At 40.8% G+C, this 15,192-nt stretch overlaps 1 protein-coding gene across 1 annotated transcript; it reads right to left on the minus strand.

Annotated features, from left to right (window-relative positions):
* Window positions 1–1,888: 1,888 nt before the first annotated feature.
* On the minus strand, window positions 1,889–14,001 carry Abracl (ABRA C-terminal like). The gene is made up of 3 exons (XM_047559736.1): window positions 13,851–14,001; window positions 8,941–9,007; window positions 1,889–2,295 (listed from the first exon to the last, which is right to left on the minus strand). The coding sequence occupies exons 2-3, from the start codon at window positions 8,999–9,001 to the stop codon at window positions 2,111–2,113; spliced, it is 246 nt and encodes an 81-aa protein (XP_047415692.1). The 5' UTR covers window positions 9,002–9,007; window positions 13,851–14,001; the 3' UTR covers window positions 1,889–2,110.
* Window positions 14,002–15,192: the final 1,191 nt, after the last annotated feature.

The following is a 15,192-nucleotide window of genomic DNA, read 5'->3' on the forward strand; positions in this document are numbered from 1 at the left end:
TAAGAGATGCCAATGATTAAGAGGATTCTGGGTGTGTCTAGGAATGATTGGCATGTGGGATAGCCCACTGAAGTGGAGATTCCCCCTACATGTGAGCAGCACCACCCAATAGGATGGTGGCTTGGATGGAATAAAAGTTGGAGGAACAAGGAAGCAGCAGTAGGTGCAAGCTTGATTCTTCTTGAATGGGTTCTTGATTCCTGCTGTGATCATCTGAGGCTATTGGGCTCTCCCTTCCTCACTCTTCCAAAATGAACTCCACCAGTGACTCTTTAGGGAGTTTCCAGAAGCCTTTGATCCCTCTTGTTTGGGGGCTTCAGCCTCTTGGACTATGCAGCTACTGGTTCTTCCAGCTCTCCAGTCTGCAGACGGCTATTGTGGACTATCCAGCTTCTGGTCCCATAAACCAATCTAATAAATCCCTTTTTATTATCAAACTTCCTGTTGATTTTGTTCCTCTAGAGAACCCTAATACACTCTACTAGCACTGCTAATCCAGGAATAAGTGGATCCAGAGTTTAGAAAATGACATTAAACCCAAGAAGACTTCAGAACCAATATAGAAAGACAGTTTAAAGACATTGCTTGCATCCCTGACACACCCATGCTTGAAGTCTGTCCCATCCTTGGACTTGCCAATTAATGAACTGAATTTCAAAATCCTGAGTCTACCACATTTTGCCTAGATAACCTTGGATAAACTACTTAACTTTCCTGTGCCTTACTTACCTCATCTGCAGAATGGAAAATAATATTGTCATCCTCACAGGAATATATGAAGATTAGCATTTTAAAGGGCTCAATAAATGTCAGCAATACCATTGAGTGCCAGTGAATTCTTGTCTTTTGATCTAGTTGGAATTGGGGTCCTGTCACAACAGAAGGAGTGATGATCATAGGATTTCAATTTCCTTAAAAAAACATGCTTGGAGTTCATCTCTCTTTTACCTTTCCATTTTCACCCCATCCATGGGAGTCTTAGCAATGTTTTATCTGGCTTATCTGACTGCCTCTTGACCCCTACAATCCACCAGTGCCACAGTGTCTGAACTAAGCATCTCTTTCTTCTTTGCTCCAATTTCTGCTTCAACTTCTCCCCCTGCCTTCCGAGGCTCCACATTTTCCATCTAATCTGAATTGCCTCTAACACTGTGGTCAGCCCCATATTCTATCTTTCACAAGATCCACCTTGCTAATACAGGTCCTTCTGCCTTCTCTTTAGTCATCACCCTCATTCATTCTACCTTTTTCCCTCTAGATAATCAATTTCAACCATCCCCTGCTGCAAGTTGTGCCTCCTCTAAGATGCTTTCTCTGGAACTCCTGGCTTTCACTGAGTTACCCTCTGATATTGCACATCACTCAATTCAGGCTGCAACCTGCAATCATAAACAGTCCCACAATGCTTCAGGTGGACCTAATTAATCCAACTGGAAATTGAAGTTTTTAAGTTACATGGTTTGGCATGTCCTTCAACTCAAGGGGGGACACACTGGCATCAAAACAAGTAATAGGATTTCAATAGGCTCCACTGATAATACAAACCATTCCTATATTTCAATCCTGTTGTTTTAAGCAAATTTTTTAAAAAGTAACATAATTTTTACTGCAATTACTTAATCTTCATACAAAAACTCAATTTTGAGAGGCACATAATTACTTAAATGACAAGATAAAGCAACAAGGCGATTTTAAGAGTTACATGTTTTTATTACACAAACATCATATAACATTTCTTGTGGGAGTGGATTTTCAGTTTGCTTCCTGCTTTGACAGAATGTTAAGTATCTGTAGAAACTGTCTAAGAACGATTTGTAAAACAAACATTCCTCTACCCGCTTCAAGAAAAAAAAAAAAAAAGTCTCATTGCCTGTATTTCCCAGTCAGATTTCTGAGAAAAATAATAGGTTTTATTTATTTTACAGTGTGATACAAACTACAAACATTTTCTTTCAAGATATAAAAAAGGACAGACTTGCAAAATATGAGTCCCCATTTGTTTACAAAGTTCTATAAAAATACATTAAGTAAGCTTGTGTTGGTCCTTTGACTTAATATTCTAGTTTACCAGAAATGAAAAAAATCAATACACAAAGATATGCAAACTACATTAATCTTGCAGTAATATAATGTCAACATCATCATGAACACCTTGCAAGAGTAGCTCTCCTGTATATGTGACAATCTTCCTTCGTTTTGCAGCTTTGAGCGTTCCTACCAATGCTTCAAAGAGATTGGCACATTTGTCATCTCGGAAGAGGACCCCAAATTTCACACTTAACTTTCCATCAGCATCTAATTTGAGAAAATACAATGTTAGTGAATGCAAAAGTTGTTTCTTGCCTTCATGCTTGGCAAACTTTCAGTACCTTTAATAAACATCTAACACTGGACTAACCAAGACTACAACGTAACACTTAGTCATAAGTTCAAGCAGCCTCTTCCTAGATCTAAGTGATAGAATAAATACAATGTTATGAATCTCCTGGCTTTAAGGTTATCTACACAAAGACTGAAAGAGACCCAAGAAACATTTACAAAAGGGGAATGTGCTTCGGTGCAAATACTGTAGATGAATTCCTCTTAATTTTGATTTAAAATTATATTAGTTGTCTAATCAATAAAGATAACAAAGAAAAGGGAAGTCCAGGATTAAGAACAGTATTTCTCTAAGCATGTTCTGAACACACTCAATTCCCTGGGTAGGAGCGACTTTGAAAATGCATAGTCCTAGCCATCTATCACAACCACTGAGTCTCAGTTCCTGGTGGGACACCCAAAAATATGTATTTAAAAAAGCCCCATGGGCTGGGAGATAGCTCAGCTGGTAGAGTGCTTGCCTCGCAAGCACAAGGCTCTGAGTTCGATCCCCAGTACCGCAAAAAAATAAAATAAAATAAAAATAAAAAATAAAAAAGCCCCAGATTAACTAGTTTGGAGGCCAATTTTGAACACAGACATTGAAACCTAAGAGACAAGAAATTGATCTGCTGTTAAAAATGGAAATCTGTGACAGGTTACAGATATCAGTGGGGCTGCTGAGTGGCCTCAGGCATACCAGTCAAGCTCCCTGGGCCTCAGTTACTTCATTCACCAAATGAAGGCAAAACTACCCTTGATAGGTTGTCGCAAGGATTAATACATACAGGTAAAGCTGTTTCTAGAGTGCCCAGCGGGATAGTAAACGCTCAGTGTAGGTTAATTTTTCTAAAGGCAGAAACCTTAGTATAATCTTGGAGTTCTCTCACCCTCATCCCTCAGTCTGACAAATGTCCAGGAGATTCTACCTCCCTCAGGTCTTCTGCAGGTCCTCTCCAGACCCTAATTGTTTCACCTGGATAACTGCAAGCTGGTAAATGATAATCCTTTCCCCCATTTTTGCCCACCAACACATCATCTACACTGGTGTGGAAGAAAAAAAAAAAGTAAAATAAATTTTATCAGAGGCAAAACTGTTTGATACTCTTCCACTTGAATCATCCAATGGCTCCCTATCACCTTCTAAATAAAGTGAAGCCAAGTCCTCACAGATAAGAACCTTTGTCCTCCGGCCATGCATCCATCTCTTGCCTGGTCTTCTGTCTCATCACAAGATACATACTTTTTGATCCAGTCATGATGAACTGCTTGTTATTGACGACAGTGCCATGAGAAATCCAGATTTTATAATTGTGCCCATGTTGAGCCATCTGCCCAGAATCCAAGATTCCTTTCCTCAGCTAAATTATTTTCTTCAAGAACAGATTCAAATGTCACCTTCCCCAAAAAGTCCACCATGATTCCCTCAGTGAGTTAATATCTCTTCTTATAAAACTGACTGAATGTCTATCAAAGCAGCCACCATCAACTATAGTAAAATAGGGAACACTTATTAAACACTTACTGTGGTCCTAGAATTGTTCGATGCATTTTATAGTTATTAAAATTCACCTAATCCTCATTTCATAGAAGAAAAGACATGATTGATTGCAAGAAGCACCATTATTTTATATTCCAATTAAACTGCGCACTTAACTATAGCACACCATGTATTAGATGCATCCTTATTTTAGAAGATTTTAAATATAAAAATGTGTATTTGAATTGCTGAGATGCAGTGTTATTATACACACAAGGCAATCAAGAAACAGAAAAGTTAAGTAATGTACCCAAGATCACACAGCAAGTATATAGAGGAGCTGGGATTCATTCCCAGAAAGTCTAACTCTAGTGCCATGCTCTTAACCATTTCCCAAAACATGCTTCCACTGTCTGTCCTCCAAAGAAGTCCTCAGGGACTGTGACAGAATTTTGTTTATTTCTACACTTCCTGCACTTGAGGAAGCCCTCAAGAAATAGTTGTTGGATGAAAGCATTTAAAACTCCAGAAAGTCAGTTTCCACTTAGTCTTTTCTTGCTGGATGAAAAATGAGGCTTTAACTAATTTGACTTTAAAAGAAACATAAAACTCTGTTCATCAATTTCCGGCTGGAGTTCATATATCATATGTAGATTAGTCAAAATTACTCCAGACACAACTTAAATAATTAACCATAAGATGTCAGAAGTTGACATATCATCCTATGTGCTTTGCAACTCAGCCAGTCATCTTTCACCAAGAACAAGAAAGTCAATCCACATAATACTGCTACTAAGAGACACGACCTCCTTGGGCTAGAAGAAACTAGGAAGGCAGGGAGGAGCAGAAGCAGGGGCAGCATTGGTGAAAACAAGACTCACTAACTTTCCATCAGGTGGTTATGCTGAAGGGGTTGGAGGAAAGTGGATTGTCTGATCAGGGAAGTAAATAAATTACATTCTCTAACGTCTGCTTGGTGTTCTCCTCAAACATCAGATTCATTCCCATTCCAAATTCGACCTGAACTTCTCCTGTACCGATCTGCCCCACACTTCAAAGTCCTATCTGAGATCCAAGATTTAAGTAAGTGCCCCCAACTACTCTACCAAGAATCTATTTCTACAGTACCATACTGAACTGAATGTCAGCACCTCACAGTTTAGCATACCACTCTTTTCCCCCAGATAATTGCTCCATAAGTGCTCATCCAGTTTCATCAACATGTAGTAAGATCCTGGAGGAAAGGAGCACCTACGTCGCTTGTATTTGCACAGGAATTGACCTATGCAGATGCTCAACAACTATTAACTGGCCATAAGATTAAATCTGCTTGTTTGTTAAATCCACACCACTTTTATATGCCTCCTTCATCTTTTCTTAGTACATTTTAGTAATGATGACTCAGATTTGATGTAGTAAACAAGTGACTAGAGAAGATCAAAAAGAAAGTGGGTGCTTAAAGATGTACCTCAGAGGTAGAGAACTTGGTTAGCATGTGTAAGGCCCTGGGTCTGATCCCCTACAGAAAAAGAAAAAGAAGAAGAAGGAAAAAGAGAAGGAGAAGGAGAAGGAGAAGGAGAAGGAGAAGGAGAAGAAGAAGAAGAAGAAGAAGAAGAAGAAGAAGAAGAAGAAGAAGAAGAAGAAAGAGAGAAACCCAATGATACCCATGTCCTAACCTCTAACCTCTAGGACCTGTGTCATCCTACATGGCAAAAAGGGCTTTTCAGATGTGACAACTGAGAACCTGGAATTGGGGAGATTATACTGTATTATCTGGGTCATCCCAAGTAACCACAAGGTCCTTAAAAATGGAAGACTGCAGCAGAAGAGGAGGTCAGTATAAACAATATGAGAACTCCCCCAGCTGATGCTGGCTTTGAAGACAGAGAAAGGGGTTCACAAACCAAGTAATGTGGGCAGCTAAGAAAAGGTAAGGATTTAAGATTTTCCCCTAGAAACTCCAGAAAGGAAGATGGTCTGCCAACCCCTGGATCTTAGCCCAGTAAGACTCTTCTCAGACTCCTGACCTACAGAAGATATGAAATATATTAAGATGTTAAATGTATTATTTCATATTACTAAGTTTATGGTAATCTTTTGCAGCAGGAATAGAAAACTAACACAGGAGACATTGGAGATTAATGGTTCAATGGAATTTTCAAAGTCTGTCCTATTATTTCAAAGGATTATGATTCATAAGCAAATAGAGATTTAAGAATCACACCATAAATCATGAAATTTATTTGGGAAAATAAGAGGCCCAGAATAGCCAAAGCAATCCTTAACAAGAAAAGCAAAGCAGGAGACATCACAATACCAGACCTTAAACTATACTACAGAGCCATAGTAACAACAATGGCATGGTATTGGCACAAAAACTGACATGTAGACCAACAGTACAGAATAGAAGACATAGAGACCAACCCACATAAGTACAGTTATATCATACTAGACAAAGGTGCCAAAAACATACACTGGAGAAAAGACAGCCTCTTCAACAAAAGGTGCTAGAAAAACTGGAAATTCCTATGTAGCAAAATGAAATTAAACCCCCCGCTCTCACCCTGCACAAAAATCAACTCAAAGTGGATCAAGGATTAAGCACTAGAGCAGAGACCCTGTGCCTAATAGAAGAAAGTAGGCCTAAATCTCCACCACATTGACTTAGGAACTGACTTCCTTAACAAGACTCCTAAAATGCAAGAAATAAAATCAAGAATCAATAAATGGAATGAAATCAAATTAAAAAGCTTCTTTGCAGCAAAGGAAACACTCAAGATGTGAAGAGAGGGCCTACGGAATGGGAGAGAATCTTTACCACATGCACCTCAGAAAGAGCATTAATCTCCAGGATATATAAAGAACTCAAAAAACTTAATACCAAAAATACGAATAGCCCAATCAATAAATGGGCAAAGGAAATAAATAGACACTTCACAGAAAAAGAAATATAATTGATCAGAAATGTATGGGAAAATGTTCAACATCTCTAGGAATCAGAGAAATGCAAATTAAAACTACACTGAGATTTCATCTCATTCCAGACCGAATGGCAATTATCAAGAATACAAGTAACAATAAATGTTGGCAAGGATGTGGGAGAAAAGGTACACTCATACATTGCTGGTGGGACTGCAAATTGGTGTAATAACCACTCTGGAAAACAGTATTGAGATTCCTCAGAAAACTTGGAATGGAACCACCATTTGACCTAGTTATTCCTCTCCTCAGTTTATACCCAAAGGATTTAAAATCAGCATACTATAATCAGCATACTAATATAGTCACATCAATGTTTATAGCAGCTCAGTTCACAATAGCTAGATTATGGAACCAACCTAGATGCACTTCAATAGATGAATGGATCAAGAAACTATGGTACATATACACAATGGAATATTAATCAGTCATAAAGAAGAATGAAATCATGGCATTTGCTGGTACATGGATGGAACTGGAGAATATCATGCTAAGCGAAATAAGTCAATCCCCCAAAAAACAAAAGCCAAATGTTTTCTCTGATTTGTGGATACTAATTCACAATAAGTGGGGGTGGGCAGTAGGAAAGAATAGAGGTCCTTTGGATTAGACAGAGGGAAGTGAAGGGAGGGGAGGAGGTATAGGGTAGGAATGAAAATAGAATGAATCAGACATTATTACCCTACGTGCATATATGATTACAGGACCAGTGTAACTCTACACCATGTACAATCAGAAGAATGAGAAGTTATACTCCATCTATGTATGATGTATCAAAATGCATTCTACTGACTTGTATAACTAATTTAGAACAAATTTTAAAAAATAGTCAAATATGGGAAGGGAATTAAGAACAACAAAAATGCAAAAACTGAATATTTATCTAAACAAGTATTCAATGTATAAAGAAAACTAAATCTCTCTCTTACTTAGTAGAAAGTGAGCAGATTATTCCTAACACCAAACATCAAGAAAGATAAGCAAGGCATTTCCTCCATTTCCTATGGAGGAAAGTAATAAAGGATTTAAGTATTTACTTGTGATGGGCAAGAAACGTGGAGAAGTTGGGAATGGAAGGAACAAGCTTTTCATTTTTACTATTTGACTCCTTATACTATGTGCATGTTTAACTTTGTTTTTTAACAAAACCATTTTTAAGTAAAAAGGAATATTACGGATACAAAAAAAGAATCGAGCTATAATGACAAAATAACTCTTATGAAATACTTCATGAAGTTGTTTTTCATTTATTTGATATAATTTAAAAACTTTGAGTTCCATTATCCTAGTCATTATTGAATATGTCCATTGTTCTTATTATTTCTAAAATGCTCCCCAAATTCTTACATTTCTTCTCTGAGATGTACCAAATACCTAAAGCTACAAGTATAATAGTTACTCTGATTACAACTTAGGAAAAAGACACTAATACTACTAATTTTACATGTCACTATCTCTACAGTAGCTGCCTAGTTCTTGAAGAAAAAACAATTTAAAACAGAATACTTAAAAGATTTTTTTAAATTTTAGTTATGTGCTCACATTTGTACAAAATCCAAGAATTTAGAGAAAATAAAGATGATTTAGTATAGTTGCAATTGAAGTCCTGAGTCACTTTGGAAGTTCACAAAATGGTGGCAGAATAAAGCAGAAAATGTGGATTTTAATAGTGGTGAATAAAAATTTGAACTCAATTACGGGCTTTAAAAAATTTTTTTTTTCTCAGTTGTAGATGGACACAATACCTTGTTTTATTTATTTACTTTTATGTTGTGCTGAGGATCTAACCCAGTGTCTCATTTGCTAGGCAAATGCACTACCACTGGGCTATAGTCCCAGCCCTTCAATTACAGATTTTAATGCAACCAGATACAAGATGTTTAGTGATTTTCTTTCCATTCAAAGAATTATGAAACAACTCAATTCCTCTGCCTCAGAAACTGGATACTCCAATAGCCCTGTGTCTCAAGGTGTACCTTCATGGCCAAGGGTAGTTACCACCTGAGACTGGGGACAGGCTTGCCAGTAACTATCCTAAAGCCCTGAGGTGACCCCTCTCTGGGTTAGAATGCCAGTGTGCCTGCTGTGAAGTAAACTCAGAAGAAATACCCTGAGGTACTTACTTTTTGAACCCAAACGATGAATTTCCTCCACTAAGAGGTTAACTTCATGATCCACATTCATTGCAACCTGCAAGAGAAAAGGGAAGTCTATGTTATGACTATTTCAATGTTCCATTGAGCACCTATAATCAAGGACCCCCCTTTTTTTTCATGTAGTATTTGTCACTATTATTTTCTATGTCCCTCTTCCTAAAAATACTATGTGATGTAGATGGCACTAAAGAACCCCCATCTTCATTTTCTCTGTATAACTGCCCACCTCTTGGCTACCCCAACTCCTGTTGCCCACAGACTACTGGGGGGAAGGCAGCCCTTCTCCTTGTTACTCTAAGCAGGTCCCCTTCACAGTGCCCTGGGAGACTCAAATACTACAAAAGGTGAGTAACATAGGATCCCTGCTCAGGGCAGAGAGCCCTGGAACCAACAGTAGGTGACAAGCACTCTAAGAGTTGAGGACAAGGCATTATGGACAGTTGGAGAAGGCTTCCTGGATGTCATGGGGGAGGAGTGGAGCAATCGGACAAGTGGGAAAGGGTGTTTTATGGATGGGGAAGAGCATATGCAAAATTATGGAGACAAAGGAGAACTGATATACTTCCTGCCTTTCAGGAGCCTGCAGTCTAGAGGGGGAGGCAGATTCATTAAAAAGGCAGTTTTAATACCCTCAGGTCAGTGCAGTAACAAATTCTGGGTCACAGTAAAACTGACAGCAGTGAAGAGCTTGTGGTGAAGACCATTCATGTTCAGATAAGGAGGCGTCCAGGCGTCTGAGATTTATCTTAGATTGCTAAGTACTACACAGGCTGCTTCTGCAGAGTTCCAGCCTCTTCCATTCCTCCCGCTTGAACTTCAGGCTGCAACCACACTGGGTTTCTTTCCATTTTCATCTCCAGCCTTCACACATACTATTTCTTCAGCCCAGGTTCATTATTTCTCTTTCTGGAGGCTAACGCTCACGTATTCACTTCCTGCTTAGAAGAAACTTCCTCTAGAAAGCCTTCCCCAAAGCCCTGGTGGTAGAGAGTTCCCCACTGTGCGTTCCCATACTGCTCTGTGCACTTCTTCATTTTACTCCACTGGAATTACTGGTTTCTCTATTTTCTCCACTAAAAGATAAGCTCCTGTCTGCAGGAATTTGGCTGAAATGCTCCCTGCTTATCAATTCTGACACTAAGAGTAAGGTACCATAAATATTGGTTTCATGGACTGAAAAGAACAAGCAAAGGAACAAGAGGAGACAGAACTACCTCTGTAAGAGCATCGGAAAGTTCAAGCAACCGGGCAGATCATGCATCAATTCAGTCTTTGTGAATCATAAATTTTTCAAACTGACTAAGGGACAAAAAAAAAGGGACTGTGTGTATGGTTTCCTTTAAGATGACAATAATTTGGAAGAAACAACTTTATCCAGATGGAAAATAACTAATTCCTGGTAGCTTTTAGAGACAAGAGTGACATCTATGACTATAGACCACCTGTTTAAATGATATTGATTGGAACACCAGATTTTCTATCAGCTAATAATTAAAAGCACCACTACCATCTGCTATGTTATTTGTATGAATATGATAATTTAAGGAGCTTGTATTACAATAAAATGTAAAATCTTCAATTAAATGCATCTACATAAAACTTACTATCAAACATTATTTAAATACTGGGGACTTTGTGTAGGGGAAATCAGATCTTCAACATCATATGTAACTCAAGACATAATTTGAAAAAAATACTAAAAACCTAAAATGTACCCAGAGGTCATAGCCAGTATGTTGAAGGCCTGAACATGATGCCATGAGAATAACAGCAGGAAAAAAAACCTGTCAATGTCAAAGTGGTGGACAGCTGTTGTTTTTCCCTGCCTAGAACCCATTCCCTATTCTGGCATGAACAGTCTGCATACAGTACTTCCTTCCTTACTCCAACCCATGGATCTTGGGCAGAGCTTCACCTGAGCCTCTAAAAGTAGTTCAAGGTCAAAAGGGTTCATTTGAGGCATTAGGTAGGTGATCCCATTCACATCAATGAAGTTTAGCCCTAACATTTTGCTGGAACTAGCAAAACACCACTCTCTTCCCACTGGGTTCTAAGATGTTAGTGTATAGCCCTTATGTAACTCTGCACTTTCCAGTTACATGAACCAAAGATGTCTTTCCTATTTTTTTCTTGTGCTGGTTTGACTGAGTTTCTATCACTTGCAGTTTAAATAGTCTCAACCCATAAAATCAGCTTAGAGATCTACTGTTGGTTTTTTTCTTTTTAACTAAAGTTCTTTTTTTTTTTTTTTTTTTTTTTGTGATAATGGGAATTGAACCCAGGGGTGTTTTACCACTGAGTTACATCTCCAGCCCCTTTTATTTTTATTTTAAGACAGGGTTTCACTAAGTTGCCTAGACAGACCTCAAACTTATAACATTCCTCAGTCTCCTGATTTGCTGGGATTACAGGCATGTGCTAACCTCACCCAGCTAAAGTTTCATTTTAAATTCTTATGTGATTAGTCTTGTCTCATGCTGCTCTGTTGTGTAGGATGGATAGAAAAGCAGATCTGGGAGCCATATTTTTAAAAAATTCCAAGGCTGGAGATGTAGCTCAGTTCAGGAGCAGAATGCTTGCCTGGCATATTCTAGGCTCTGGGTTCAATCCCCAGCACCACCAAAGAACAAAAACTTTCTAACAACATAGTTTGTACCCTGTTCCTGGAGGTATTAATGTAGAAGTAGCAAGGCTCTGTAAGGAAAGATGAAAAAAATTAGCCTGCACTGGACAGAATAATAATAAAATGTTCAAGATTAAGAATTTCTTCAATTCTCAGATTATCTGATTCCCTGGCCCTGGAAATTTATCTCTTCAACACCACTCCCCATTCCTTCCACCCACCATCAGCAACACACTTCAAATTTAGATCTCAATTAATAATGAGAATCAAAGAGAAAAATTCCTCTATTCTGTTCAGCATGCATACCTGCATTATATTAAGCAGGTGTATGTCCCTCCAGTTTTAAGAAGAGAGACAACTAGCATTTTTTTATAATAATTTACACATTCAGGTCTTATAATTCACATAGTTCTAAAAACTTTGCAAAGTACTTATAATTCATCCCATTTTTATGGATAATGAAACAGGCTCAGAGGGATTAACTCCCCACAATTAGATGCTGCTTCTAACACATCATTCTGGCTCTTTTTCCTCCTCTTCCTCTTCTTTTTCTTCTCTATTGTGCAAATGCACTAAATATAATAGTGTATTTGTATGAAATATTACATGCTGAATACTTGCTTACAATGCAAGGAAGGCTTCCTGCCCAGACCCCTATAAATAGGAAAATAACAGGTTTAGAAACTTCTGCTAGCACACATAATTTGGCATGTTTTATTCATTTCTTTTATTATTTGAGGGGGGAGGCATAAAGAAGAAAACTGCTCACTGTGACACAATCTTTGGATGACCTGTGACATTTTATTAGAAGGACAGAAGCCTGAGACTGAAGTGAGCAAGAAGATCAAGAACAATGAGAGGCCATAAGCAGAGCAAGCCTAGGGGGAAGAAAGAGGTTGTCAATGAGAGGCTGAATCAGAAGAAAGCGGCTCAGGGAAAGGCGACAGCAGATGCTAGTCGCGCCTTCTGTCAGAGAATCTAATTAGGCTTTGTGCGTGGGAATCACAAAGGAAACCGAATGAAGGAGGACCCTGGCATATGCTAGGGCGCCCCATCAATATACGCTGAAGAATGTATTGAAGGTACCTCTAATATTTGTGTGTGTTTTAAAGTTTGGAGGCAATGTGTGGAGATTTTCTAATGAGTACGAATAAGAAACCTACTGGAGTGGGGTCTCCTGGAAATCAGGAGCCAACTTCACACACACACACACACACACACACACACTCACTCCTGGAAATCAGGGGCCAACTTCACACACACACACACACACACACACACACTCACTCCTGGAAATCAGGGGCCAACTTCACACACACACACACACACACACACACACACACACACTCCTGGAAATCAGGGGCCAACTTCGCACACACACACACTCCTGGAAATCAGGGGCCAACTTCACACACACACACACACACCAGGCACTTTTCCAGCCCGCCCTACAATCACTAACAGCTGGCGCGGGTCAAAGGCTGACTGGGTTCCTTCCTCTCGCTGGTGCGCGCACGCTCCATATTTGGTCATCCCTCCTCCAAGTTTGGGATTGGGCCAAGTAAGGGTCCCAGAACCCTGTGCCCTGCAGGTCATGACAGTCATCACCGGCACTGGTGCAGGGCTGGGTGAGTGCTGAGCTTCGGCCCTCCATCTCCGGGCAGCGCTGTGGGTCCCAGAAGCCTTTGTCTCCGCAACTCACTGGCCAGCGCTGCCCGCCCACGTTCCCCCAGGGACCGGACCGCCAAAAAGGGGCACAGCCAGGGTTCAGCGGTGCCCCCACTAACCTCTTCCCTATCCCCAACCTGAGCGCAGAGCCGCACCCACCTCCCGCACCGCAGAGGACATTGCCCTGAGGTCACCAAATTTCTCGGAACAGTGTCTCCCTGCCCCCTAGTGCCTCTCCACCCAGCTCTGCAGAATTGGCAGCCAAGCCACCGTTAAGTGCAAAACCCACGCGTTGCACGGCTGTAGAAATCGTTTCCTCGCCTCTCGCTTCACCGTCAGCCCCCGGCCGGCAAAACGTCACGTGAGCGGAGTGCGGAAGTCTGCGGGAGGAGTGGGGCGTGGGCGGCGCGCGCCCACCAGGTCCCCTCCCTCCAGGTTTCAGTCCCCACACTCATCACCTCTACGCCCTGAGCCGGGTCGCGGTCCGGGCTGTCCACCCGCAGCCCGCGACGCCTCCCGCCGTTGGACCTCCGCGGACACTCCGGCTCATCCTCGCTACCTTGCCACATCTTCCCGGGGGACTCACCTCTCGCCTCGTTTTATTTTCCAATGAAGAACTGATGCCGTGTCGGTCTCGACCCGGTTATCTTCAGTGTGTTGGGGAGGAAGAGGCTGAAGAAGGAAGTAGCGGTAGGCTAGAGAAGGCTCCTGGGGAGGAGGAGGAGGAAGGGGAGGAGAAGGGTGGGGAAAAAGTGAAGAGTTTCTGTGCTCAGGGAAGGGGCCGCCCATTCGCCCTGGGACAAGCCTATGAGGAGGAAACTTGGGGGAGGAGACGCCAGACAAGGGGCAGTCTCTTGACAGGTGACTGGGCACCCGGGGCTTCTAAGAATACCAAGCAGAGCTTCGATTACTGCCACCTTTCCTTCGTGCTGCCCAGAGTCCCGATCCGCGTCACTCTGCATCTGAATCTGGGCGTTAATTTCCTGCCAGCATCTCTCTCCCAACAAAGGAAACAAAGCGCCCCCAACGTGCTCAACAGTGAGGTCTCTTAGAAAGACCGTGACTCACTTCGGTCCTATTTGCCAGGAGCAGGAACCTCCAGAAAACTGCGTGTAATGACTCAAGAGTGGTCCGAATTGTAAAGCCAAGTGCATTCTTGAAAGCCAGTTTGTTCTACTGCGAAATAATGTTTCTTGGACCAAGCTAGCTAGCTCTTAATCTTCATTATTTCCTATATTTAACTTTATAATTCAATCATTTTATTCATACTTCCTTTATTGTAATCGTGTGTGTGTGTGTGTGTGTGTGTGTGTGTGTGTGAATGATATGCTTGCTGGACCCAGAGTTTGGGAAAGGAAAGCCAATCCAAACTATTCCTAGAACAGGGATTGCACAAATAACTACAAAAAAAGTTCTTTCCCCACCCTCGGCTGATTGGATAATAGTACGACCCAAGAGCACACAATTCATAAACTCATCACTGAAGTACCAGGGACAAGCAATTCTCACCAAACAGGGTGGTAATTAGCATTTATCTGATAACTCTCTGATGAAACTGTGATGATTAGTAAGCTAATCAAAGTGTCCTTTGGAAAAAGAAAGTGGAGAAAACAGAGAATAGGTCATCTGATAGAAAGTTTGAAGTTGAGAGAAGATGAGGCAGAAGGGGACAAAATAAGCTTCCAGAAAGCAAGATAACTGAGTAAGCAGAAACCAGAATGACAAAGCTGAAGGTGGGTGGTGACAGAAGTAGTAGAAGCAGAGTCTAAGAGAAGCTGAGACAGTGATGGAAAGAGGGCAACCAAGACCTGCCTCCCCAGGGTGTGTGTGTGAGTATCCAGGTCCCAGGGCTGCACTGGATCCATCCACTTCCAAGCTGGGTTCTAGTTACCCTTTTATATCAATACCTGTCACATGGGTATGACTCT

This window comes from Sciurus carolinensis, chromosome 7 (assembly GCF_902686445.1).
Source record: "Sciurus carolinensis chromosome 7, mSciCar1.2, whole genome shotgun sequence".
NCBI lineage: Eukaryota > Metazoa > Chordata > Mammalia > Rodentia > Sciuridae > Sciurus > Sciurus carolinensis.